The sequence below is a fragment of the Larus michahellis genome, chromosome Z (assembly GCF_964199755.1).
Source record: "Larus michahellis chromosome Z, bLarMic1.1, whole genome shotgun sequence".
Classification (NCBI taxonomy): domain Eukaryota; kingdom Metazoa; phylum Chordata; class Aves; order Charadriiformes; family Laridae; genus Larus; species Larus michahellis.
In genome coordinates this window covers 28,952,340-28,979,770 of record NC_133930.1, presented here as the reverse complement: position 1 = coordinate 28,979,770, position 27,431 = coordinate 28,952,340, and the positions used below count along the sequence as shown (strand labels likewise).

Genomic DNA, 27,431 nt, shown 5'->3' with positions numbered 1-27,431 from the left:
GGTAGATAGTATTTTCTTTCCTTTCCCCTCAGTCACTTATAGATCACAAATTATCCTAGATCAAGAAGATGGGAAGATGTGTCCTTGGTGTCTGTGATTCTTTGAACTCTTTGCTGTCCTTCTCTGGATTTTTAACTGTTGTGGCTATAGTTTCATATCCGTACCATAGTCAGGGCTGCTTACAGCTTGTTACAGTTTGTTTGTTTTCATCAACAAAGATGCATGCTACTTTTCTGATCGTGTGGCCTAAATTAAAATGTACGGAACAGAACCTTTATTTGATATGGAGGTGGAGGCTGACTTCCCTGTCTTTTAGCAAAGTTTGTGGCGCTTATGCGGTACTTTCATCCTCTGTGTTTTGATCTTTGTAGAACCAACTTGACTTTGACTGTTAAGTTTCTCATAAAATGGAGAATACTAATTTCTAAAGAACATGTCAGAAACATGGTCTCAGAAGAAAAAAATAAAATCCAAGGGTAAAAATGTATACCATTTTTTATCTTTCATGTCTCTTTTGCAGGCATTGTCGTGCAAATTTGCAGATTTAAATTGTGGTACTACTTTTATTTCCAGGAAGTGCCTTAGAGAAATCTCTGGCAATCAGTCAAGGGGGAGAACTCTATGAAGAATGGCTGGAGCTCAGAAATGGCTGCCTGTGCTGTTCGGTAAAGTAAGGAAGGACTATTGTACAACTTCTTACAGTGGGTTTTGGGGGAATTGAAGAAAGGAGAAGACATCCTGAATTTGATTCCTAAAACTGATGGTGGTATTGATTGGGACTTATTTTTTCAGATAAAACAAGAATTGGAATTTGCGAGATAAAAAATTTATTTCCTTTTGCTGGACTTGGTGTCTTTCAGAAAAATAATCTAAATATCAACTTATACACCATTGGGATATTGTAGGGTGGGGGGCTCTCCATCTTCTGTTAGTATTACATGCTTTTCTATAGAGAGCTAAAGATTCAGAGAGGCTGGAACTAGGACTCAAGTTTCCTAATTTCCACGTTAAATACTTTGTGTTTTTCTCTGTCTGTTGGGTAATACTTTTGGTGACATAATGAAACACAGTCTTCCAAACTGTAAGCTGATGGTCCCATTAAAAGTAGGAGTGTGTTTGTTTCTTTGACGTGTTTTTACCCTGTTTATTTGAACGCTGGATATTTTGTGCTAAGTTTGTAATAGCCTATTTGTCCTGAAAATTTGGAAGAACTGGTGCTATGCTTTAAATTGGGATAGTAAGTGGAAAACAGAAGACTCTATTGCGTTGTGTTCTACTGGGATGTGAGGAATACTGCCATTGCTGCTGTGGTTTATATACATTGTTTTCTTATATAAAATGCCATACATTTCTGCTTCAGGCTGACTTCATCAGCTGAGATTTAAGTAAGTGACACACTTTAATTTTGCTGTAGGTGAGGTGGAACACCTCCTCCACACCCCTCTTTTCTTTTTTGTAATCTCAGCTGCCCAACTAAATAGTTACATATTTACACAGCCGTACTGTAATTTACAGGGTTTTCAGTGTTTGAAAACAAATCTTCATTTAAATCATCTTTATTATGCCTATGGGGAGTAGGCAAATACTATTTTCAGACTAAAATGAAAGAGAAAACTACAATTTGCCTAATATTAGAGCAGGAGTTTGATGACTGAATTTTCATTGTAGGCTTTAAGTCCTGACTCAGGCCTTTGCTTTGATGACACTGCATTTGGCATCAGAAGATACATACTTAATACTTGTTTTAGCTTGCTTTCTCTGTTCTCAGGTTTAATTGTTTCTCTTTACAGGGACAATGGTGTGAAGGCTATTGAGAACCTGATGCAAAGGAGAGGAAAATTTGACTATATATTGCTAGAAACAACTGGTTTGGCAGATCCAGGTAGTTCACATTATGATTTTCATAACCATGATAATTATTGTGTTTTTATGAAGTGCTTATTTGCTCACCAGTCAGTTCACTGTGCAAAATGTAATATGAAGTGGTGCATTGTCGGGCACATGCTTTGATTGCTATATAGACTAAAACTGAATTGGATAAGGTCCAGAAACAGGATTGTGAGTGGGGTTTGGCTGTGTTTTTTGGTTTGGTTTTTTTCTTTTAACTCCCTCTAAATTGACTCTAAAGTTTAACAGAAATCCAGTTAAAATATATTTCTATCAAAAGAATACACTAGGCTTGGAGAAGAGAAGCACACTGAAACTAGTAGTTTTCAGTAGGCTTTTGCTGTTCTACGTTGCTCCTTCTAAAGTATAAATTACTAGCGTCTTGTTGTGGTTTAGCCTCAGATGGCAACAGAGAACCATGTGGCCACTCTCTCAAACTTCCTCTGCCCTGGGTAAGGATTGGAAGAAAAAGGCAAAACTCCTGGGTTGAGACAAAGGCAGTTTAACAGAACAGCAAAGGGAACAAGAAAACACCAACAAAAACACAGATAGAGGACTGTACAAAGACCATTACAGTACCACCGCTCATATGATGTATTGTTACATTGGTTGTGATAGGTCTTATATTTTGTGAAGTGATAAAATATGCTGTGAAACAGACTAACACAGTCTTCCGTTACATACAGAATAGATCTTCAAATTCCTTGCATGCTCTTTAGTGATACCTATTTTAAAAAGGTGTTTAAACTTGAGCTCGTGTTAGTAATAGCTATCTAAAACAATTTTCTCAGAACCATCTAAATTAAAAATGTGTTGTTGATTGGGAGTGAAGGAAATTCGTTTCAGAAATTCAGTTGTTTCCCATTTAGGAGACTGACACTTCCCAGCTCACAGCTAAATAGTTGTCATGGTAAAGTAATTTTCTTTAAAAGAAAGGACATTGATTTGGCCTCTGTTACACACAAATTCTATTTAAGTCAAATTGGAAAACTATTAAGCTTTTTGGAAGAAAAATCAATAGATACCAGAAAACCATTAGATGTTGTGGCCCTTGCTATATCTTGCATGAGTAAGCACTGTGAACACAGGTATTTGGTGTTGATACAGAGTTATGTTTGAAGGACTGCATCTTGTCACTTCAGGTGGAGAGTTTTAGGTGTTAGGATGAGTTTGGTTACTGATAAATTTTTTTTTCTGATGTACTTCACACTCTTAGACAGCCTGCCAGTAACTAAGGATCTGATAAGTGAAAAAAAGCAAGGACTGATGTTGCTGTCAGCTCCTCCTGTCCTTCATATTGTGGCACTGATATGTTAAATCGGTTTGTTTCATAAATAATTATCATTATTTTTCTTTAAAAATAAATACACAGCATATCCTAAAGTTGCTCAAATCTGTTTTACAGGGCCTTTTTAGCAGAAAGCAGGAGTAGCATACTCCTAGACCAGGTGTAGTACATAGAGACCAGGTCACAGATTCCAAGCCCTTGATAGAATGTCATCCCAGTATTCAGTCACCTGTAGGTACCAGGGAGGCTGCCATTAGGTTTCCTGGAAGCTTTCCTTTTTCCAGGCTGAAAAAAAAAACCCAAACACTTTCCTTGCCCGTCTTTTTTAGGATCTGTGCTCCAGCTTCAGCTGTCTTGGTGACCCTACCCTAAACTCAGTCCAGTTTATTGATATCTTTCCTTTATGAGGAATCCCCACGCTGGAAGTGCTAGCTGTGTGTGGGCTCGACAGTGCTAGATAGAGGAGAATAACATCCCTCAGCTGTGCTTCTGTGCCAACAGCCTGGGTGCTTTTGGCTTTCTCTTATCCCAGGGCACACTGCTGGCTTGGCTTGTGTCCTGCCAGGACCCTCTGGGACTTCTGCATAGACCTGCTCCCCAGCCAGTCTGTCCCTAGCCTGTATCAATGCCAGGTGCTCTCTTTTCTTAAGCACATTATTCAGCCTTTTTCCTTGATGAATTTCATCAGGTTCTTGTTGGCCATTCCTTCCTGCCTGGCCAGGTCCCTCTGAAAGATAGCTCTGCCCTTAGGTATATCAGCTGTTCCTTCCGAATTTGGTATTTTCTGCAAACTTGACAGGTATGTCTTGCATCCCCTCCTGGGTTCCTGGTAGAGATGTTAAACAGGGCAGATCCCAGGATGGACCCCTGCAGTACCCCTCTTACTGCTGACTTTCAGGTAGGGTGTGTCCCATTAACTGCAAAATTTAGAGTTTAACTATCCAACCAGTTTTACCTAATTGTCTTTACATTCAGACTGGTAATGTCCCAGTTTGGTTACTAGAATGTCTTCAAAGGCAGTGTTGGAAAATTTGCTGGAGGTGATGTAAATGAGATGTGGTGCTCTCCCCTCGTTCACAGATACAAAACTTTTTCACAGAAGGCCAGGTATGGCCTTCACAGATTGATCAGGCATGACTTGCCCTTGTAAACTTCCTTTCCAGTACAATATCTGTTTGCAAATTGAACTGCGTTAGGTTTTTCTGAACTTGATGTATCTCAAAATTATGTAAAGCCAGAAGCTTGAAGATTTATTGTGCCAACCTGAGATAATCAGGGAAAACATTCTTTTCTGTATCTAGTTATTCTTGATTTTCTTCATCCAGTTGATTTATGGTGTAAGAAGCTTCATAGGAGTTTATAGTAGCCAAGGAAGAAGAGAAGGTCCCTAGGATAGAGCTGATTTCTCCCATGTGTGCCAATTCCTTTTTTCTTTCACTATTTTCCTTTTTTCTCTCCATTTTTTTTGTGTGTGTGCCATGACCTAGAAACAGTGTCTGAAAGGTGAAGAGAGGGAGTACAGATTTTTTTAGAAATGAGGGAGTCTTGGATATAGTAATGACAGATAGTTGTTATTACTGAGTAAAGGTAATTGAGACAACTTACATGTTTCTGGATTTGTGAGATTTTTAAAGCTTTTTGTAGTCATAGCTGTTGATTTGCACACAAGTATAATGCTTTGGTAGCTGTTGTTAGATCAAATGTGTGGTTGGGTATTTGACATCTATGATGCTTTCTGAGTGTGGAATAGCATAGTTTCAAGTACAGCATGACAAAGAGTTTTTCTAAGAAATGTTTGAATATTGATGGTTTACTGGAAACTGTCAATTTTGCAACTAAATGTACCGCGTTTCTTAGGAGCTGTGGCCTCTATGTTCTGGGTTGATTCTGAGCTGGGAAGTGACATCTATCTTGATGGTAAGAAGTGTAAGCTTGTTTTCCAATGTAGGAAATGTTTCCAGTATAGGAAAAAAACTTACTTTTTTGGCTTAAAATACTACTAAGACTTTCTGTAAAAAAGAAAACCCCATCTTGCCAAGGAAACATTCAGTTGAGTAGGAAGTTTCCGAAGTTTCTGCCAGAGAATTGCAAATTCCTGGTCACTTAAAATCAGAATAACTGTATACCTCAGTCAGTCCCACTAATTTGTTTCAATAACCTGTAAAAGCATACTTCTGCCAATTTGAAGGAGAGGCATCCATCTTCTGAGAATTTCTGTCACCTGGTTTGGTAGATTATTTTTTTTTTAAACTACAGATATAAGTAACAAACAAGAAACTAATCAGGTGACAAGTCTAATGTTCAGATACACTGGAAGCACTGAAAGTATTATAAGCAGTTGTAAATGTGATGATACTGTTACTTCAGTAATTGTACAGGAAGTTTACAAGTTGTTAGCTGCTTTCAGCACATTTCTGTTCCTTTTTAATGTTCTCTTTTAGGTATTGTATCTGTTGTTGATGCAAAGCATGGATTGCAGGTAAGTTACTGAATTTGTTACATGGTTTAAAACTGCAACATTAGAACAGCCATTGCAATAATGTTCATTCGGATGAATTATATTTTTACAATTTTTTTAATTCTTAAAATGGATATGTATTTCAGTTGCTGTGGTACATTAGTACTATATTTTGAATGGGAACAAGGAAGTAGGGATATTCATAGGAATTCAGATTCTTACCAACATAGCAGTATGTTTACTGAGAGTTGTCAGGTTGCTGGGTACTTGATTCCTTCTAGTTCTGTCGCTTCACTCAGGAATGTTGGTTGTATTATGTATAGCATTTTGATTACTGTAAAACAGTGGAGAAGTTTGTCTTACAGAGTGTCATTGATCCATGTTACTTGAGAAGAGTAAGAACAGACCTCTGATACCAGCGTGGTAACGAGTTAGCATCTTTCCTGATTTGAGCCCTAATGTAATGGCAACTGTGGCGAGGAGAGATGAGAGACCAGGTCTAGGTACCAGGTCAGATTAAAGGATTACTTCATTACATGGAAGCAGACAAAAAGAGCAGGTATTAGAGTAATCTATAAAAAGTGTAATGGAAGAACAGACATACAGTACAGTTAGGCTGGGTAAGAGCAGAAATTGTGATTAAGTTGAATAGTTCAACTTTTGTTGTAAGAGCTTGTCGTAAAAATAATTATTTGCAACTTAATAACTTAGGAAGTGACTACTTTGGTTAGGTGTAGATTTCTGGGTTCAAAATAAAAGTGACCATAAGAAAGGATGCCTCCATAGTATAAAAATCCCATCGTGCTGTGGAAGTGTTTTTAATATCTCTGTATTTTATAATGGCTGAAAAAAGCTGAGAGAACTGAATAATAATGGTTAAAAGCCAAGGAAATGATCCCTTCTTTGTAAGATTTTATTTTTTTGGACTATTTGGGGTTCTCATTTCAGTTGAGCTTATCTGATAACTGATTTACCAAAAGGGGACAGACACCCTAGTCCTTTCATCAATTGGTATTGCACCAGTATGGAACTAATCTAATCCCATAGCAAGCCAGTTTGGCAAGTTAAGCCATTGTGTTTTGCAAGGACTTTTGTAGAGGAGCTGGTAGAAGAAGGAGGTGAAAGGACTGAGAGCTGGTTTGCCCTTTTAAGCAGAAACTGACTTTTAAATCATCTCAACTATCACAAAGAAACCACAGCATGTCTTAAGTCAGCCCCCTTTTCATCTGAGTGCCCTCATACTAATTTGGATGCATTGTATTACTTGCAAAAATGTTGTGTTTATCTTTCCCTTCATGCAATGCTGATTTATTGGCTTGAATCAAATATAATTGTGTTGCACACAGCAGCAACACATTATTATTGTTTAAAAATTTTAATATTTAAACTTTCCAGTAATATGTCAGAAACAACACAAAAATATTTTGAAACATTCAGTTTTCCTATGCGTTATTATCTCTGACAGCTCACTGAGAACTCTTACATTATTTAATCACTAAGCCTGTACAAAACTGATACCTACTCAGAATATTAGAAACTTCAGACATTCTCAGTTATATGCCAAATAAACAACTTTTGCTTTTTTATAAAGGACTTGCTCACTTGTGCAATTCCTGTGGTTGCAAAGCTTGACCTCACCAGCGGCTTGTGATTCAAAGAATTTTGAAAGCAATACAGGTAATGACATTGAGATAATAGGCAGCAATTTAAGGGTGTCATGCTTCAGAGAACCAACCCGTCACAAGAAAAGCTGACAAATAGTACCCTGCAACCAGTCAGCCAAATTGAAACTGAAGTGGTAATTGATATCACGGATTATCACTCTAATGGATTTGTCACCCAGCAATCTGAAATACTCATTTATTTTTTTTTAATCAAGGGAAAACAGTTGGACGACTTCAGGTGACAGTTCTCTACTTTCAGGACTTGACATCTGGACTACTGACATTGTCCTTTTCAGGGCAACAAATCTGACAACACTTAATTCAATAGAATCAATACACAGAGGATTACAAAGAAAAGGTCAGAGGGGAGGTTCCCTCCCAGTCATCCTGTTGTTATGCTCTGCTTAAGTTGTGCACAATCAGGAAATAGTTTTGAGGAGGATTTTTTTTTTAAGGTGACAGACTGATATTATGCAATAATCTATTTTTGGTTTTCAAGTCAAATAATGTTAGATGCCTGATAATTCCACTTGAAGAAAAAATAGTTTAGTAGGCTTTTTTAATTTATCTATTTCCCATGACAATGAATTCCACTTTCATTTGTCATTCCTGTGTCTTTAAAAACAAATTTAGAAGTAATATTCCCGGTTTGTTTAGAGCTGGTGAAGGAATGCACAGGACTCTCTCATCTTCCCAGAGATGTAAGGTGTAAGTGGTGCGCTCTTACTAATATTACAACATCAGTTTAAAGTTTTACTGCCTTGAGGTGTCTGTGGTGCTTCTATCCTGCAGATTGCTGCCTCTCTGGCAGAGTGGGCAGAAAATAATTTGTAGCCGAACTTTTGCTGCTTCAGCATAGTCTGTTGGTCTGCCTAAATTAAGTGAGGCTTGATGTTGCTAAACTTCACACTGCTTCTTGAGCATGCAGGCGTTTTTTTCCCTTTCACTAATTCTTCTGTGAGGTCGTTCACTTGGGGAGACAGGTGGAGCGCAAAGCTGCAGATGATACTAAACTCCTGCAGCATGAACAGAAGCTGCTGACTTTGTCGGTGCTGACTGACTCTTCTGCCCAATTACAGCTTGAATAGGCTGCAAACACTGATGTTGGGCTGATTTGCCAAGGAATAGTGGTTTATTCATACAAACCCAGAAAGAGTTACAAATTTTTACTATAGAAGTTCAGTTTGTCAAATCTTTCAGAGAAAAGGAGTATGTAGCTATGTACATGAAATCCTGTACGGCAAGCCTAACACATCTTTAATGGTTAGTTGACATTGCAGTCATTTGTAAAACTACTGTACTTCCATTTTTTCCGATGTTTTTTCCATGGTTACTGTATGTCATGGTTACTTTTTTTTAATTCATCGTAAATCTGAAAATTAAAATAAATATAATACAGTTTTACAACTCTTTAGTATTCTAATTATAAAATTAATTAAAAGAGAAGAGTTGTCAGAAATTATAAGCTTCTGTAATTTTGAATGCATAAATTTACTTTTTCACCATCACTTTACAGAAAAATTCTAGGTGCCATCTTCCGCAATATGGTGTTGAAGAACATACCTGATCTGGTTTTGACTTCCTTTAGTTGCAAATGAATTTAAATCTAATTTGAATATGCTTAATCTAGTTGTTTTAATTTTTGTCTAGCACTTGACAGAAGAAAAGCCAGAAGGCCTTGTCAATGAAGCATGTCGGTATGGATGTATAAATTAATTTTATGTATCACAGTTAGGAACTGCATTGTATAGAAGTTCATTAGAAATGGCTTCTTTTTCTTTTATAAGGCTTTTATCTCCTCCTTTGCTTTTGAACCAAGGTAGATTGGTATAATGAGGTAAAAAATAGAAAAGCGACTTCATGCTCCACTTCGTCTTTTTGCCAAGATCTGACTCTTCTAATACATATTTTAAAAGGGATGGGATTTTACATAAGTGAAGGGGAACCATCTATGTTGGGGGAAGAAAGAATTGTACGTTAGGATCTATCAGATGCTTAAAGTAGAAATGGAGATAGAGCAATATTTTTGTGCTAGATGTGGAGCCACAGGGACTAAGGGTTATTGTAACAATTGAAGTCTTCATAAAGCAAAGGGAATTCAAGTATGACTTTATGAAGACTGCATGCAAGAGAAATAGAGGCTTGTGAAGTTCATAGATCACCAAGCACTTCATATTAGATGACATTTAAAACAAAACAAAAACTAGCAAGCTTTTGTAGCTCGGTAGACTTCTCTAAAAGCACACCTCAAGGAGAAGCTCGTAGTACTTTAGTCATACTCCATGATGTTCTGGTTTGATTAATGCTTGCCTTTCTGTACTAACAATGCTCATACTGTTTTTTTGGGAGAGATGAACATGCTATGGGAGAGGTGGTGTTTCTGCCTCACAGAAAAAGTATTTGTTTGTTCATGTTGTCTTTTTTTTTCTTTTCTTAATGCATAGGCAGATTGCATTAGCTGATCTAATAATCATCAATAAAACAGATTTGGTTTCAAGGGAAGAATTGAATGAAGTCAGAACATCTGTCAGGTGTGAAACTTTTGGCATAACTGTAACACTGTACTGTCTCAAAGGTTATTTTCAATTAAACATAGTTACTTCCTTCTTGTTATAGAAATTAGATATCGCGATTACATCGACACAAATCATTAGCTCAGAAGGGAAAAGAGACTGTACCCCTTCCTAAAAGCATTTCACTACTTTTAGGCGCTTACACAATCTTAGCAGTTTGTCTTTCTAGGTAAGATAGATACCTACTAAGGACAGGCCTTTCTCTTAATTGTTCGTAGGCAGCTGTTACCATTTTTCAGAGTTAGGGAAGAAAAAAATGTGCTAGTAGATAGGAGTTCACTAACAAATGCAAAGATATATGGAGGAAGTCCTAACTAATTGTCATGGGTGTAAAAGAACTAATGGTCTGAATCAAATTAGTGATCAAAGATGTGCCCCATCCTTTTTGATCGATACTATGATAACCAAAATGAAACATTAAAGTTTTTAAATACTTTACAACTCTATTAGTCGTTTGAATTCTGTAAGTAAAAATGCTTAGACCCAATGGAGTGTATCATGAAGAGTCTTGGATAGAAAGCTGCTATTCTCACTGGTAGTATTTTGTTGTCAGAACTTGTAAAGTTACCCAGCCCTTACTTAGGATACCAAAAAGTCACAAAACCGAAGTCTGTCGGAATATCTCTTGGTTTGTTGAACAAATTCAGAACAGAGTTGGGGTTATTGTTGTGGTGCTAATTCTCATGCTGCTTTCCATGGTTAACTTGTTCAAGTGATACATTACAGTTGCATTTTTGTCTGACTTCTGATTTTTCTATTTTATTTTAGGTCAATAAATGGACTTGTTAAAATTCTAGAGACACAAAGATCAAGGTATTAAATGGCCACTGTTACTAGGTACTAGATCCTGTTGCTTTTGTGACAGATTTACCTGCATTTTTTCCTAAGTTTAATATGAATACAGCTTTTAATTATTAAAGTTTCATTTCAGTCATGTTGCCATTTATGGAGCAATAGCATTTGGAAAGTTCCTGAAAAATGCTAATACAGATGTAGTTTAACTGCCTTTAGGATATTACAAAAATGTAGCAGATTTTTTTTTTTTCTCATAACTTGGTAACGACATCTTGTAACTAAAGAGCAACTTGTGAGGCCAAGTTGTATCTGAGCTAAACATTGATCGTGTGCACTATAGTGTTTTGTTTTTGTTGTGTCACCTTAAATTTTTCTCACTTATGATGGCTGCTGCAAATAAGTTGCTATTACAAAATGGCTTTAAAAGCGGTGAAAGGAAGTTGTTTTTGCTATTTTTCATTGAAATTCTGACTCAGTTCAAGGAGCAATGTTTAAGTAGCTTTGACAACTTCACATTCCTTTCTTGTTAACTTGCGAATTCTGTTGAAGAAGAATGCTTAGAACAAGAATAAGCAATATTATAGAGGGGATCATAAATTCTGTTACTGACAGGTGTTTCACAATCATTCATTTATTGGTCTTCTAGTGATCCTCAGTAAAGCATTTAAGTCAGCGTGTGTGTGTCTGTTACATAAAAACTTACTTTTTTCAATGGATTTATTGTCATTTAGGGACTTGTGTTCAAAACAGCAAGTGTGAATAATTTTGTGAGCAATTCTTATAATCAAGCTTTTAATGTTCACCAGCTTTTTTGATATGTTAAGGGTTTTAATGTGTAAATAGTCACTCTAGATTCTGCTGCAAAATTTAGCCTGCTGTTAATTTGCCCTATTCTGTAATTCAATATTAAGCTTGTATTTCATCAAATTGAGTTGTATTAGAATAATGTTACTGGCATTTTTCTCTGTCTGTAAGTGGAAGTGAGAATGCTCTAATGACTCCAGGTTAAATTTAGTCAGGATTTTATTCTAATGATAAATATTGGATGTTTACTCATAGCTAATTTTACAATACCCAAATTTGGCTATCTTATATTTTTGAGACCTCTGTATTACTTACAGTTTTCATGCCAACTGTGCAGTATGATATTTCTTCATCTAATGTATGTACTTGGAGTGCAACATGGATAATTGAAAGACAAAAGAACAAATACTGCAAAGGGGTGCAGTTGCAGAGATACAATTGTTGCAATTCCCTTTCCTCCTGTTTAGTAAGATTTTGGGAACACAATACTAGTTTTTCAAATTCTAGAATTTATCTAAGGAGGAGTAGGAAATTTTACCTTTGCCAGAGAATGGGGAAGAAAATCATGAAGGATGACCAGGGGTTAGGAAAATGCTTATATGAGAAGGATTTGCAACAGATTGCTCCAGCTGAAATCAAAGAAGTGGCAACATGATAATTTTACCGAGAACAAACAGTGGTTTCGAGAAAGCAGATCAGGAGCTCCGTGTTCTTTAGTTGTAAGGCAGAGTACAGAAATGGTCAATGAAATGCTTTGGAGGTGGAAAAGAAGCAAACTATTGATAAAGTTAAATTGCTCATAAATTGCATATGCATGGGTCTGACTGCCCTAGGAAATTTGTGCCAAGATTTTTGAAACATGAAAAAAAAAAAGTTTTCTGTAAAGATTGTGATGATATCCAGCATGGCTAACAATTTTGAAGAGGATATTAATGTTCATGCTTTGTGTCCTAAATCAGTATCTGTCCATGTCCATTAGGAAGAGATTCAATATGTGAAGTGTAGTATCCACATCGGTATCCTTCTCTGTTGTCTTATGACTGCCAGCATTAAATTTGGGATATTAGATTAAGTGGACCTCAGATTCAGTCCTCAATGACAACTCTTGTGTTACTGGTAGATGTTCTTTAGTGAATGACACATACTGTCTCTCCCATGATTAAACATTCCAAAAGTGAAATAAGCACGAAATTAATTCATTAGCATATTATTTGAGAACACATCTTTAATTAGGAGATTTTGGTCCCTCAAAAGCCCATCTGTAAAAGAGACCAATATAGCACTTTCTTGAATGTTTCTATGTGATTTTTCAGAACACTGCTGAGAACAAACAACTGGCACTGAGCTGGTTATGAACTTTAGAGAAGGATTATTTTTGTGTTTTACATTATAAACCTTTCACTCTAGAAACTGCTTTGTAAAGCTACTGTTGGATGTAAAAGTTTAATAATGCTGGCTACAGTCCAGAGGGTTTTTTGTTGTTGTTTAGCCTCTCATATATTCCCTGTATTTAGCCACATACCATTAATGAAAGCTATCAGTTGCTATTAGCAGTGAAACCTATAGTCTATACTGCTTTTATTGAAGAAGCTTCTTATGCAAGTTTATAGGTAGTTGTTCTTACAAGTAAGTATCAGTGCTGTCTGTTCTGTATTACATTTTTCATTTGTCTGTTTCAGATGTTAGAGCTGAAATTCTTCATAGGAGCACTTGCCTCATAGTTTATTTCAGTTTTGTTTTCTTACAGTGTGTCAGCGTAAGCTATATATATTCCAGGGGTTTGTGTGTGTGTGTTGAGAGGGTCTATATTAAGGGTGCAGAATAATTGCTGGGAAGAACTTCACGGTTCTTTTCCCATTTAGGGAAAATCAGTTATTACTTTGGCATCCAATATGAGGGATTTTATAATCTTTCTTACAAATACCTTGTAATTTACTATATTTTTAAAATTATGTTTCTGTGCTTCCATATTACTGTGTAAATAAACACTGTGTTTCCTTGCAGGAGAAAAGACCAACCACCAACATCCAAAAATAAGGCTAAAGATTGAAATGTCATTAGCATGATAGACAGGAAAACAAACATAAATCTCAGTGAATCACTTTAAAAATAATTATTTAAGTATACACAATATTTAAATACAGCAAAAATACAAAGCTTGCTTTCTTCCCTCTGTTTAGAGTTGATCTTTCCAATGTCTTGGACCTGCATGCTTTTGACAGTTTATCTGGAATAAGGTATGGTGATAATTTCACTATCTTTTATTAGAAATAATGTCCATTTTGTAAATGCATGCATGAAAATAGGCACGCTCAAATCCTAGCTCAAACTTGCATCTGACTTTCTGTTAGAATTTCAAGTTTAGTGACTTGTTTAAAATTCTTACTTTATAAGTGTTAGTCTGAGACTGAGAATTTTTTCCACTTGAAATGTATGCAACAAAAGCTTTTTGACTTTGTAAAGTTAAATGAGACAGAGTGTACACAGTTGGTTGGCCTTTTTTCCCAAAATACAAGTTTTGCTTTAATTGTAGTAGTAGAGTAGATTTGTACACTCTTTTCTGGTTCTTTTGAAGGATTTAAAAATTTTTCTCCCTTCGCATCATTATGAACTGGAGCCCTCCTTAATTTTCACAGGAAACAATGAGGGGTCAAATGAAGCCACGGCAAATTATGGTTACTGTGGTCCTTTTTTTTTCTTTTTAATGCCAAATGTGTGCTTCAGCATGCTAGATGGGTGGAAAAGTAAAATTGGAGGTGAGGGGAGAATGACTTTCTGTTCATTTTGTGTGCTGAAGTTGTTAAGCAAAGGGAGCAAGGACTACTGGAGCAATTGTAAAGAAAAGGAGGGAATATGCAACTGGGGGCGGTATCAGCTTCATTTTTCTTTCTGGATGCATACTGTTCACTTCAGATGGGAGAAATTGCAGAATATGCAAGCTTCTCTCTTATCTCACTCATAGTTCCTTTTAGAAGTTTCAATATTTCGTATTAAAACAGAGGAAACACCTTAAAATTCCAGCATTTAAAGACAAATTCTAAAAGCATCAAGAAGGTTTTAGACTGTCTAAATGAAGTTCCCTCTCTTTTGATTTTATTTGAGCTGTGTACAGTGAAACTGCTTACCCTGGTACCAGTCCATAGATACAGAAATCCCTACATAAAATATTAGCAGTGGCTTCTGTCCTATCAATGTGCAGCAGAAAACCCCTTCTGCATCCTGGACCATTTGAGCACAAATGCACACGAATACACTAATAAAATTGGGGTTTTTTGCTGTATACTACAGTAAGGATTTCTGCTGGTATAGCAGATGAATAAAACATCCATCGATGTGACTGTAGTGGTAGAACCTTGTAGCCTATATGTGCCCTGAAGTGACAGGAAACGCATCAAAAGTTCTGGTTTCTGTGGAGTGCAGTATGAGAAGAAGACAACAAAGCAAAGAAAGTGAAAAAAGTAGGAGTGTGAAATGTTGCTTCAGTATCAGTCAGTACTTTTTCCCCACACCATTAAAGGCTTCTTAAAATTTACAGTCATCAGACTGTAGAAGGAGAGATTTTTATGGCCAGTCTTCTCTGAAGTAGCAGAGAGCTGTCATCATAGTGACTTATGATACAGTATTCTTTTTTCTGAATGTTGGGCATAAGACAGAGTGTTTTCTGGTACAAAAATAGTATTTGAAGTAGCCTTGCAGTGTCTTGATTAAAGACAGATGTTGCTCTAAGGTGACCATGCTCCCGCAGGGGGGTTGGCCTAGATGATCTCCAGAGGTCCCTTCCAACCCTATGGTTCTATGATTCTATGTGGGTGTGTAATCTAAAGTTGCAGTAAAATTTTATGTTGCCGTACAAAGTAGTACAGGAAGGCCCTGAATCTTAGGTTACAAAACAAGTTGTCAAGTACATTTTTGCATACTCCTAGTACATTTCTTTCTTCTTGCTTTTCAAATATAGAATATAGTTTATCTTTGATATTTTAGTTTTGCTCTGCAATACTGAAGTTTATTTAATTTTTGAAGTAACGACATTTTGTCCATCCTACTCAAATGTGACATTTAACTTTACTTAATTTTCAGTTTACAGGAAAAGCTTGACCATGTAAAGACAACACATGCACATCTAGATAAGGTAATTACCAGAACTACTGCTTCAATCTTTTTGTAACAACAAGGTTTTGTTCAGGGTAATTGCAAGCATTGAATGCTAATCGTGTTATCTTTCCAGGTTTCATTTAGGGAGTAACTTGTTTTAAGATCTTTGGAAGGTTACACTGAATACATATAGGAATGTGCATATAGATACAGTAAATCTTACTTTGAAAAATAGCTTGTAGGCTTCCACAGCTTCAGACAGACACATCCATTGATTCACATGGAGAGCGTTACTGAAACAGACAAATAGCACTACTGTCTTTAATATTTGCAGAATCAAGTCCTAAATTTGTAGCCAGTCTTTATCCTGTAGGTTTTCTGTCCAGATGTTGTCTGTATGTAGATATCAGGGAGATGATATTCGTGACTTAGCATTCTTTAAAGCTGTAGTAAAACTTCACTGAGTACTTAAGCATGTGTGGATTTCCATTCTATGAGTGCTTTCCATTGTTTTCACAAGAAATAATAAGTTTAACAGTGAAGTAGATTCTGCCCTATGAACTAGATATCAATCCTGTAAGCACACATATGCTAAAAAAAGAAACAGTTCTGTTGATGTTATTTTTAGTATGTCAGAAGAAACTCTAAAATGTTTATTTTTAAATATGAGGGGCCCTCACCCCCGGCCCCTCCCTGGTACTCAGTCCAATGTGTGTTTATATCAGGGCAGAATCTTCTCCCTGTGTGCAATACAATACATAATGCAACTACAAATAGCAGATCTGCCTGTGTGGCTTTTATCTGAGCAAATACAGTATTTTTTTGTGATCAGCATATCTAATTTTGAAGATGAATTTAAGGAAAGAGACTGGTCCATCATCCCTACAGGTTTTAGTAGAAAGGCTCTCTTTTAATTTTCTTTTTTCTTTTTTTTCCGTTTGTTTGTGTTTTGGTTTTTTGTTTTTCAAATCTTACGATCACAGTATCTTTTTCTGCTTAGACCCTTCTCAAAAGCAGAACAGTCTTAAGTCGGAATTACTGAATTTATTGTCAGGCAATAAAAACTTAAAATTGCTGATTTGAGTACTGAATAAAATAAATGCAAAACAACTACACTTGCATGAACATTTCTCCTTTGCTCTCCCTCTCTCCTCCAACTTTCCCTGTTTTTTTCCACGGGTTATACTTAGTCTGTCCATGTTCTCCCAGCAAGGCCACACATAGCGTAGGAAGTTGGGGGGTGTTTGTGTAATGCTTTTCTGTTCCTCATCCCTGCTCTTTTCCTTAGGATTTCTTCCTTGTGGTTCATGCAGGCCCCTCTACCTGAGAAGTGCCCCTGCCCTGTGGGTAAACAACAAGCTGCAGTCTCTCAGGGGTGTATGTACCTGCTTTGACATGGCATGCCTCCTCCAAAGAGTCTTCAGTCCCAAGGGGCTGGAGGTATCGGTCTCTCTGACAGGATGCCATGTGTTTGTCTGCCTAACATATGGGATAATGTTTTTTTTTTTTTTTTACTGTTGTGTGATTTCAGAGCTGGCTGGAACAGGTTGTGAGACACACACAAGGCAGTTGATGGCCTCCCATACCCCTCAGCACTGCAGACCCCTGCTACATAAGCCTTTCAAGCTTACACATACTTAAAGAGCTGTATGAACATATACAGGTGTTATATCTACCCTTTATATCACCAGAAAGTGAATGTACACCTAGTACACATTCCACTCCTTGCCACTGAGAGTTAGACTGAATATACACATTCAAAATTGTTGTATCTAACCTCCATCTCCTGAGAAGCAGATGATGGAGGTTAGTATCATAAGGGTTTGAATTTACATGTTTCCATTGTAGGCTCCATCCTTTGGTATAGATTAGTAAGGATAGTATTGTTTACTGTAAAATTCAGGCCTTGTTCCTTCCTTCAGAACACCAAGCCAAGACACTGGGCTGTTTAATTTACTCACCATGTCTTGGTATACAAGCCAATATTCAAGCAATCAAACAGTACAACCACAGAGTAACACTACTATTGGATATCCAATTAGTGTCTGAGTCCGACAGCTGTAGTTTCATCCAGAACTAAAACATGTGGTGACCAATATTCATTTGATATAACATAGGCACTGCCCCAGTTGGGGAGTAAGATGATGCATCAGATGACTTAGATTTCCAAGAGCTTGCTTGACATCCTATTAACTGGACTCTGACTTTTCTCCTGAGCTTGTTACTCCTTAGTTCCCAGGTGTAGATCTTTGAAGGACTTCTTTTCCCCTTTACAAGTCACAGTTAGCAGGGTAGGAGCATGGAGATTTTACATCCCCTTGTGACACTTTCAAAACTGCAGTTTTGTTATGCTTTGCCATGAGGCTGATCTCACACCTGCCTCTGGTGTGTTCCCCTCAGTATGATACTCGAGGTCACCCCTTGATCAATAGGATGTCCCATCAGGTTATTGTGTGATACCAAAGGGGCAATAGTGGCTGTGCCAGCTGTCAGAGCGTTTGGTCTGTGGCCTCAGCTTTTTCAGGGTCCCTTACCCCTTGCCTGTAAACACAGCAGGAGTCAAAGTGATCACACTTGACTGCCCCTTCTTCCTAGTCCCTCCACAGGGGTCTTGTTTGTGGGACCACAAGGATCGAACCCAGCGTATCCCTTCATCAGTAAATCCCAGTTTCCGACTTTTGCAAGTGCCCTCCTCCAGTTTCCCAGCACCACCACAGCCACTGCAGAAGTGAATTCTCGAGGCAGCAGCTGTAGGTGTCCTGCACTGCTTTAATTAATCCGAGGAAAAGGTTGCAGAGTGGTTTCACTTGGAGGAGCATTGCTCCCATTTCTGCAGTACTGTAACATGGGCTGCCTGATACGACTCCCTTAATTTTAAGCTAGATTGCTGTTACCATAGTAGATTGGATGGCTTGTCACACAGCTTTGTCTTTGGCCAGTTCAGTGGTACCAGCTGTTAAGTTTTGATTCAGGGTTTGTTGTTCTTTCTGAGCACTTTCTAGTGCATCTTTTAGCAGATCATTAGTGTAACAGGGACTGTCAGTCTGATGGTGGTGAATTCTAAGTGGTCTTTCTGAGACTCTGTTTGAAGCATATCATAAGCTCTGGCTTACCCCCACAACAAAGCAGCACATCTCCCAGTGTTTTACAGGTGGTAGTTGTATCCCTTTTGCAACTCCTGGGCTAATTTTCTTGGATGGAGCCCTAGGGAACTCTTAAGGCCCCATGCCATGGATGCATGGGCTTGAAGCTGGCACCATCCTGTGTCTTCACAGTCATCTTCCTGTCCCACTAGGGCTTTCACAGGTCTGCACATATCCACACAGATGTAATGGGTGCACCACTCACACCAGAATATACAATCACAGATTCCCAGTACCAGAACGAAGGCTCCTCTGCATTCCCCCAGGTCATTACAGTAATGCACTCTGCTCTGGTGAGACCCCACCTGGAGTGGTGCATCCAGCTCTGGGGCTCCCGGTACAGGAAAGACATGGGTGCATTGAGGCGGGTCCAGAGGAGGGCCACAAAGATGATCAGAGGGCTGAAGCACCTCTGCTTATCAGGAGAGGCTGAGAGAGTTTGGGTGGTTCGGTGCGGAGAAGAGAAGACTCCAGGGAGACCTTGTTGCAGCCTTTCAATCCTTAAAGGGGGTTTATAAGAAGGACAGAGAGACTTTTTTACTAGGGCCTGTAGTTTTGCGTAGTAGCTTTCTGCTCCTTGTTGCTTCTTAGAGGTTTTGTCACTGCTCTGTTCCTTAGTGTCCCTGCTCCATGGGTCATCCATGGGCCCCAGTCCAGAGATACAGGTATCCAGCTCTGTGGATGAGTCCTGGGTCACAGTCCTCGCTGGGGTATCCCCAGTTGGGTGTTGTTCATCCATGGGCAGCAGTCCCCTCAGGGACTGCAAAAAAGGAAAAACTTGTATTTTTACACAGTAACTTAGAAAAGTGTACCTTCCTTCAGAAAGTTGCCATGATTAAATCTAATTTTCAGATAAATACATGAAGCATGCAGTGCCTGTATTTTTATTTTTGAACTGGAAATCTTGAAGTTGCTACTCTTGAAAACAGCAGAAGGCAATTGCATTCTCCTTTTGGAACTAAAGATTAAATACAAAATTGGTTTCATACTTAGCTGTAATTGCAATCAGAATCTTAAATTCATAGCTTTTTGTTCAATTAAAATTTGTGTTCATCTTCAGTATGTTCAGTTATAGTAATAACAGTCTGAATAGATCCCTAAAGTAGAAAAGAAGTTAAATAGAAGCCTTCCTGAATATTGTGATAGTTATAGCATGTTTGTATTATTAAGAAAATTATTCTTGTTTTTGTAGTGTGGAGCCATTCGACCAGTGGGAAACTATTCAAAGCATTGCATACGACCCTTAAGTGCACATCCAAACAGAACCAAAAAGTATAGCATAATATAGCAAATTACAGGATAATAGAAATGGAGAATATATTTTTTTAAAATTTGACATGGGTATATAATAGCTTTTTTATGAGGCCAAGTTATAAAGAACACTTTGAAATTAAAGTAATGAAATGTTTATTCAATTTGGTAATAATAAGTGTGTCTTTCCATTTGCAGGGTATAATTACAGTAACGTTTGAAGTTCCAGGCAATATAAAAGAAGAAAACTTAAATCTTTTTATTCAGGTAAGTAGTAGATACCTGTCAACTGAAAAATCATTATGGCTTTTTATAGACAATCATCCTGTGCCATTCTGTTTATGAAAACGTTTTTCCTTTTCACAGAATCTTCTGTGGGAGAAGAATGTGAAAGATAACACTGGGCACACCATGGACGTCATAAGACTGAAGGTTAGTCATAAATGACGAACTTCTTTTCTTTGTGCTTTTCCTCTTTTACGTCTAAAAAACTGCAGTGTGCTGTCAGTTACCTATCACTGTAGCAGAGCAGACAAAATGGAGAATAGCAATTTGTCATTGTTCCGTGTAGAGACAGTTTCTTATTTGCTGACTGGTGGAACAACTCAAAAGGAGATAGCTGACAGAGAAGCAAACGTTGATCCTACTTGTTTTGAATTGAGAGGGAAGAGGTACAGTCCCAAACATCAGTGTCAGCGTTAATAAACAGGACATAGTCAAATTTTCATTTTTCACCTCCATTGCTTTGAAAGGTACCATCCATCTCACATAAATGTCTCCTTATCTAGGGATTGGATACTACAGATAGCATACTATAGATTGCTGTCTGTAATTATAATTGTTGGCATAATACGCAGAAGTTTAATTTGGCATAATGTAGCGGTGCAGTACTAGTTGTGGTCTAAACTTACAACTTCTTACAGCATTGTCAGCCTGTAGTTTTAAAGATGCAGCCTATAAGTATTCATCTTCCTGGGCATTTTGTATGTTTTTAAGTTGCATGGTTTTCAGAGGAGTATAGGTGACAGTTTAGTATATATTTTCATTTTCTTTATGCTAAACAGACAAGTAAATCACTCAAAAAGAGAATCAAGTCTGTCATTTGGTGGGCTGAAAGAAATACAAGAAAATACACTCTGGTTTGTTTTCTGAGAACACTTGTGCATCATGGATAGCGACATAACTATTTTAATTTCCTTGGAAGAAAGGTTGTATTCTTGCTCTTCCAGCAACAAAATGAGAATGTCCTTGTCTGCTCCTTCCTCACAAATAGCAGAAAATAGAATCATAGAATGGTTTAGGCTGGAAGGGACCTTAAAGATTATCTAGTTCCAACCCCCTGCCATGGGCAGGGACACCTCCCACTAGACCAGTCTGCTCAAAGCCCCATCCAGCCTGGCCTTGAACACTTCCAGGGACGGATCATCCACAGTCTCCCTTGGCAACCTGTTCCAGTGCCTCACCACCCTCACAGTAAAGAATTGCTTCCTAATACCCAATCTAAATCTACCCTCTTTCTGTTTGAAACCGTTACATATCATCCTATCATTACATTCTCTGATAAAGAGTCCCTCCCCATCTAGCTGCCTGAAATCAGTACTGCTATGCGCAAGTACATTTTTGTAGTATTGAGCATTGTAATCAAAGTAATTCTTTAGGAGGTCTGAAGCCTCTGATAAGTTGTGTGCTGACCCTCAGTCACAAATACACCAAAGCAGATGAATCCCAAGTAAATATAGAATGGGTTCCAAACTTCATTGCTTTTATATTTATGTCTTACCTGCAGTCATAATCCTTTTGGCAGTAATAGTCATAGAACTACAACTAATGTGTCGAATGCAGACCTTTTTTCATGAAATATTTTAAGTTTTTTTTTTTCTTTAGAGAAGGATAAGACATGTTCTACAGAATATGTTCCACTAAAAATATTTTATAAAATTTTACATTAAATTATGCAAACTCTTTTAGTACAACTTTTGGTATGTGGGTTAATGGGCTCACACCGACAGTAATCCCTTCTAATTCTGTTGCTAGTCATTTTACCTCATAAATGTTTGTTTTCTAATATTCAAAGATTCTGTTTCAGAATAGTGAACATGCTGAGCATGAGAGCTTAATCAGAATAAGCTGAAATCAAACATTTTTCCTCATTTTACATCATCTTTGCTGGCAATCAGTCTTTCATGGACTCACACGTCATACACTGTATATATTCAGAGTGGAATATTAGCTGATGACATTTTATTTTTGCTCGAACATGCTAGATACTGACAAAATGAGGAACAGAAGGCAGAGTATGATAAAGTGTAACGATTAGTCTTCAACAAAATAAGGAGAGGTGAAAATGTATGTTACGAGTAGAAGTGATCATACTACATGGTTATTTTGACTAACTACTGCATACTTGCCAGAAATATTTTTCCCTGCTTGGCCTAGTTTCCAAGTTTTTTTCCCCCCTCTTACATATTAATTTTAAAAGGTTTGTTTATATATCCTAACAGTTATTTTTCTGATAAGGGACTGGTATCTATTCAAGGCAAATCTCATCAGGTCATAGTCCAAGGTGTCCATGAGCTCTATGATCTGGAAGAGACTGCAGTAGCCTGGGAAGAAGATGAAAAGAGAACAAATAGACTGGTCCTAATAGGTAAGAGGAAATTATGTATCTTCTCGTTGACTTCAAGAAGCTGATCTTTCAGCAGGCAGTCCTGTGACTTGTCCAGTGAAAAGCAACCGGCCTAAACTGGCCAGAATAATAGCAGCGACTATGTTCAGCATAACCTTCAGTCAAAGATTTATCCATCAAGACCTCCTGTGGTTTTACATTCCAGAGTAATCTACACTATCCCTTTTAGTGAAAAACTAAACTAAACTAAAGTAAAATAAAGTAAAGTAAAATAAAGTAAAATACGAAGTAGTCAAAAAATATTTTGGCATATTTAATGTTATTTTAAAAATCCATAATTATAAATGTGGTGGTGGGGATGGTTTGAGAGTTTGGTCAAATATTCAGTAACTGTAAGGAAGGTGATTATGGCCATTAAAATGTGTAAAACCTATTTTGTTTCTGATAAGCTTGTAATGCTGAAGTTGTACATTTCTATTTCCTACTTGATACTCTCTGATTTGCAAAGTGTTTTTATGGCCAAAAAACCCAATTTTCCCTCCTTTCCCTTACTCGTACAGATTGAAGTCTGTTGTTGCCTGTGAAATATAAAGTTAACTTGTTACCTGCAGCTTAATTTTAATACTAGTGTTTTCACTCATTGCTATAATAAACATATTATTTGCTGAGAAGACTGGCAGGTTGCTACTTGTATGCATTTTTTGTAATAGATAATATAGATTTTATATATATATATTTTTTTTGTAATAGATTTTTTGTAATAGATAATATTTTGTAAAATATAGTTAGCTAATTTATTTTTCTTTATAGGCAGGAACTTGGATAAGGAGATCATCAAAGAAGTATTTATAGCCACTGTGAGAGAGAAACAAGGAGACAGTTGACATCGAACTACAAAAAAGATTAAATGTCTCTGCTTAACGCTGCAAGCTTTTTATGGCAGAAAAGACTGAATGACATGCAGTATAGTAGCAGTTTACACAACAGTTAAACCCTGAAGTCCTCCTAAGAATCCCAGTAGATATACTGCTTAAAGATTAGCTCTTACGGTCTAGAATAAAATACAAAGAATTCTACCATTTTGTATTTGGCTTAAGTTGAGTCAGTAACATCATGTACCTGTGCAGAAATGCAGATAGACAATAGATGTGATAGACAGATGATATGATAGAGAGTAGCCCTGCAGAAAAGGACTTGAGGGTACTGGTGGATGAGCCAACAATGTGCACTTGCAGCCCAGAAGGTCAATCGCATCCTGGGCTGCATCAAAAGAAGCGTGGCCTGCAGATCCAGAGAGGTGATTCTCCCCCTCTACTCTGCTCTTGTGAGACCCCACGTGGAGTACTGTGTCCAGCTCTGGAGCCATGAGAACAAGAAGGACATGAACCTGTTGGAGGAGGTCCAGAGGAGGGACACCTTTCCTGTGAGGACAAGCTGAGAGAGTTTGGGTTGTCCAGCCTGGAGAAGAGAAGGCTCTGGGGAGACCTTATAGCGACCTTTCAGTACCTGAAGGGGGCCTACAGGAAAGCTGGGGAGGGGCTGTTTGCAAGGGCATGTAGCGATAGGACGAGGGGCAACGGTTTTAAACTAAAGCAGGGTAGGTTTAGATTAGACATTAGGAAGCAATTCTTTACTGTGAGGGTGGTGAGACACTGGAACAGGTTGCCCAGAGAGGTGGTGGAGGCCCCATGCTTGGAGACATTCAAGGCCAGGCTTGATGAGGCTCTGAGCAACCTGATCTAGTTGAAGGTGTCCCTGCTTACTGCAGGGGGGTTGGACTAGATGACCTTTAAAGGTCCCTTCCAACCCAACACATTCTATGAGTCTATGAATAAGCTGTTGTTTGTGCTGCACAGGAAGTATTATAATAGGAATATGGTAAACATGTTTGAAGCCTAGTGCTTTCTCCAGACAACTCTCTTTTTACTACTGGAAATGAAGCAACAGTGATTATTGCCAGTGATGTAATCACAGTAAAAAGTATTTAGAATCATAGAATTGCCTAGGTTGGAAGGGACCTTTCAGACCATCTAGTCCAACCATCAACCAAACTCTGACAAAAAACATCACTAAACCATATCTCTAAACACTATATCTACCCGTCTTTTAAATAACCTTCAGGGATGGTGCCTCAACCACTTCCCTGGGCAACCTGTTCCAATGCATAGTAACCCTTTCAATGTAAAATTTTTTCCTAATATCCAATCTAAACCTCCCCTGGTGCAACTTGAGGCTGTTTCCTCTTGTTCTATCACCTGTTACTTGGGAGAAGAGACCAGCCCCCATCTCTCTACAACCTCCTTTCAGGTAGTTGTAGAGAGCGATAAGGTCTCCCCTCAGCCTCCTTTTCTCCAGGCTGAACAAACCCAGTTCCCTCAGTTGCTCCTCATAAGACTTGTGCTCTAGACCCCTCACCAGCTTCGTTGCCCTTCTCCGTACTCACTCTGGCACTTCAATGTCTTTTTTGTGGTGAGGGGCCCAAAACTGGACACAGTACTCGAGGTGGGGCCTCACCAGTGCCAAGTACAAAGGGACCATCACTTCCCTAGTCCTGCTGGCCACACTATTTCTGATACATGCCAGGATACTATTGGCCTTCTTGGCCACCTGGGCACACTGCTGGCTCATATTCAGCTACCTGTCAACCAACACCCCCAAGTGCTTTTCTGCCGGGCAGCTTTCCAGCCACTCTTCCCCAAGCCTGTAGCACTGCATGGGGTTGTGACCCAAGTGCAGGACCCCGCACTTGGCCTTGTTGAACTTCACACTGTTGGTTTCAGCCCATTGATCCAGCCTGTCCACTTGTGATGAGCTGCCAACTGGGTTTAACTCTATTCACCACCACTCTCTGGGCCTGTCCACCCAGCCAGTTTTTAACCCGGCGAAGAGTACAGCTGTTCCAAGCCATGGACAGCCGGTTTCTCCAGGAGGATGCTGTGGGAAACTATCAAAGGCCTTATTAAAGTCCAGATAAACAACATCCACAGCCTTTTCCTCATCCACCAAGCAGGTCACTATTTAGTGTTTGCTATTAAACCGTCTTCCATCTCTTGCCACTTGTTTTGTGATTTTTGAATGTATGTGTCCATCCCAGGTACCGCTAAGCCTCTTGTATAAACTAAAAATAGATAGATAGCAGAGGCTCAAGACCACATGGAATATATACATGGAATTACAGCATAATAGCTATGAGTGCAGCATTCGGTCACAGAGACAAGGTGTTGAAAGATGCACCTGATCTCACAGATCTCCTAGGCCGTGACCCTGTCAGTTCAGGATTTGGGGGACCAGGGGCAGCGCACTTTCACTGTGTTGTCTAGACTGCCCTGGGTGATTTGTTATGGGGTTCTCTGGCACTGTTTGGGTGCCGTTCTGAAAACTTGGTAGGAAGCTTTTATCTCTCTGCTCATCACTTTTACAATTTAGAGTTGAACTTCTTGCCCTGTGCCTTCTCCAGTAGTCACTGTTCTTAGCTTTTAGCTTTAGAGGGGTATGTTGACTGCAGCTGGGTGAATGTGAAATGAGTGAATGCAAGAAAATGAGTGAATGCAAGAAGATAAGGTAGAATTAAAAATGTTTCAAACCATAATTGTAGGACATGCAGCAGATGCTCTGAAGAATGAACTCTTAGCTGCAGTGCTATATGGATGCTTGCTGATGTGTCTGGATAAGTAGAAATTTGTTTTCAGTACTTATGGTGTGTCACTTGTCACATACCTAACATTTGCTTTAGGACAAAAGGTGCATCAAACTAAAAAAGAAAAAAAAAAAGGGAGGCCATTCCTTTATCAGCAGTCTTAAAAAAAATTCTTTTTGCTTCTACTGAAATAAATGAGATTAGAGTTTGTTTCCAAAGATCTGAGGAAGGAGACATTGTTAATCTTTCACTGCCAGCAGCTGGTGTCTCTTTGATTAATATATGAAGTCGTGTGTCCAATATGATAGTGCTCTTCACTCTCCTAGTGGATACATTACCAGACATAACTTTATTCCTCACATCATAAGTAGTTTTAGATAGCGTGAAGAAGTTTCCAGAAATTAACTATTTCCATAAACTAAAGCAAGGTAAAAAGAAAGAACAATCTACTTACAATGTTGCTTTCTGTCCAGCGGAGCATTCCTGGCATTTCAGGGAGATGGGTGTATTGTCCAGTGACATTGTGACAGCTTCCCCGAGCAATACCATCTCTTCACTTTGAAGATTAATACATATTCTCACGCTGATACATGTTTTGGGTTGCATAAATGATGCTTGGTCCTGCATGAAAATTAGTCATATGATTGCCATCACTGTTACAGATTAAGTTACAAACATCATGTAAATGCAAAATTGTGGGTAATACATTTGTATTTGTTGCTGCTTGTTCTTCCGTTCGTCAAGAGAAAGTGATCAAAATGCCTTCTATCTTATAAATGCCTCATGTAATTGAAGAACTCTGTTATCTTTAGAAACATTAATCTCTGAAGCGCCCAACTTGTTACCTGAAATAAAAGCTCTTGAAACCAAAAGTAGTTTAGAGAGGAGATCTTGCTTTATTCGACGTCGGGTGCTAGGGGAAAAACCCACAAATCTAGCACACCTTACCGGGGATATTCACCCATTATTTATACACAAAATAGTCTCATAATTCTGCCTACCTGATACATAACTCCACCGAGGCTTACATATTCATTAGGATGACCAGAGAGCCTTTTTGCACATATGTATTAAATTTTGCTGCATCTGCAAAACACTTCTGTGCAAGCGTGAGTGTCTCAGTGGTCGTTTGGGTAAGGAGACCCTTCCTCACATAAGGATGTTCCTTGTAGTACCCACAGCTCGGTCCTAACTGGTATAGGAGTACATACTT

General features: G+C 38.2%; 1 protein-coding gene across 4 annotated transcripts in view; it reads left to right on the top strand.

Annotated features, from left to right (window-relative positions):
* Window positions 1-27,093, top strand: part of LOC141736126 (zinc-regulated GTPase metalloprotein activator 1A-like) — a 28,878-nt gene extending 1,785 nt beyond the window's left edge. The window contains exons 3-15 of one of the 4 annotated variants that reach the window (XR_012584901.1): window positions 574-670; window positions 1,791-1,882; window positions 5,033-5,092; window positions 5,617-5,654; window positions 8,948-8,994; window positions 9,742-9,828; window positions 10,639-10,683; window positions 13,650-13,706; window positions 15,547-15,598; window positions 20,154-20,222; window positions 20,322-20,387; window positions 22,492-22,602; window positions 23,392-23,443. Coding sequence is in view for 3 of the 4 variants with exons in the window: in XM_074569855.1 (XP_074425956.1) it covers window positions 574-670; window positions 1,791-1,882; window positions 5,033-5,092; window positions 5,617-5,654; window positions 8,948-8,994; window positions 9,742-9,828; window positions 10,639-10,683; window positions 13,650-13,706; window positions 15,547-15,598; window positions 20,154-20,222; window positions 20,322-20,387; window positions 22,473-22,602; window positions 23,392-23,465 (914 nt within the window). In the remaining variant the exon portion in view is untranslated. Of the gene's footprint in view, window positions 1-573; window positions 671-1,790; window positions 1,883-5,032; window positions 5,093-5,616; window positions 5,655-8,947; window positions 8,995-9,741; window positions 9,829-10,638; window positions 10,684-13,649; window positions 13,707-15,546; window positions 15,599-20,153; window positions 20,223-20,321; window positions 20,388-22,456; window positions 22,603-23,391 lie in introns of those variants that run through there. The other 3 variants (XM_074569855.1, XM_074569856.1, XM_074569857.1) reach the window with 3 other exon arrangements.
* Window positions 27,094-27,431: the final 338 nt, after the last annotated feature.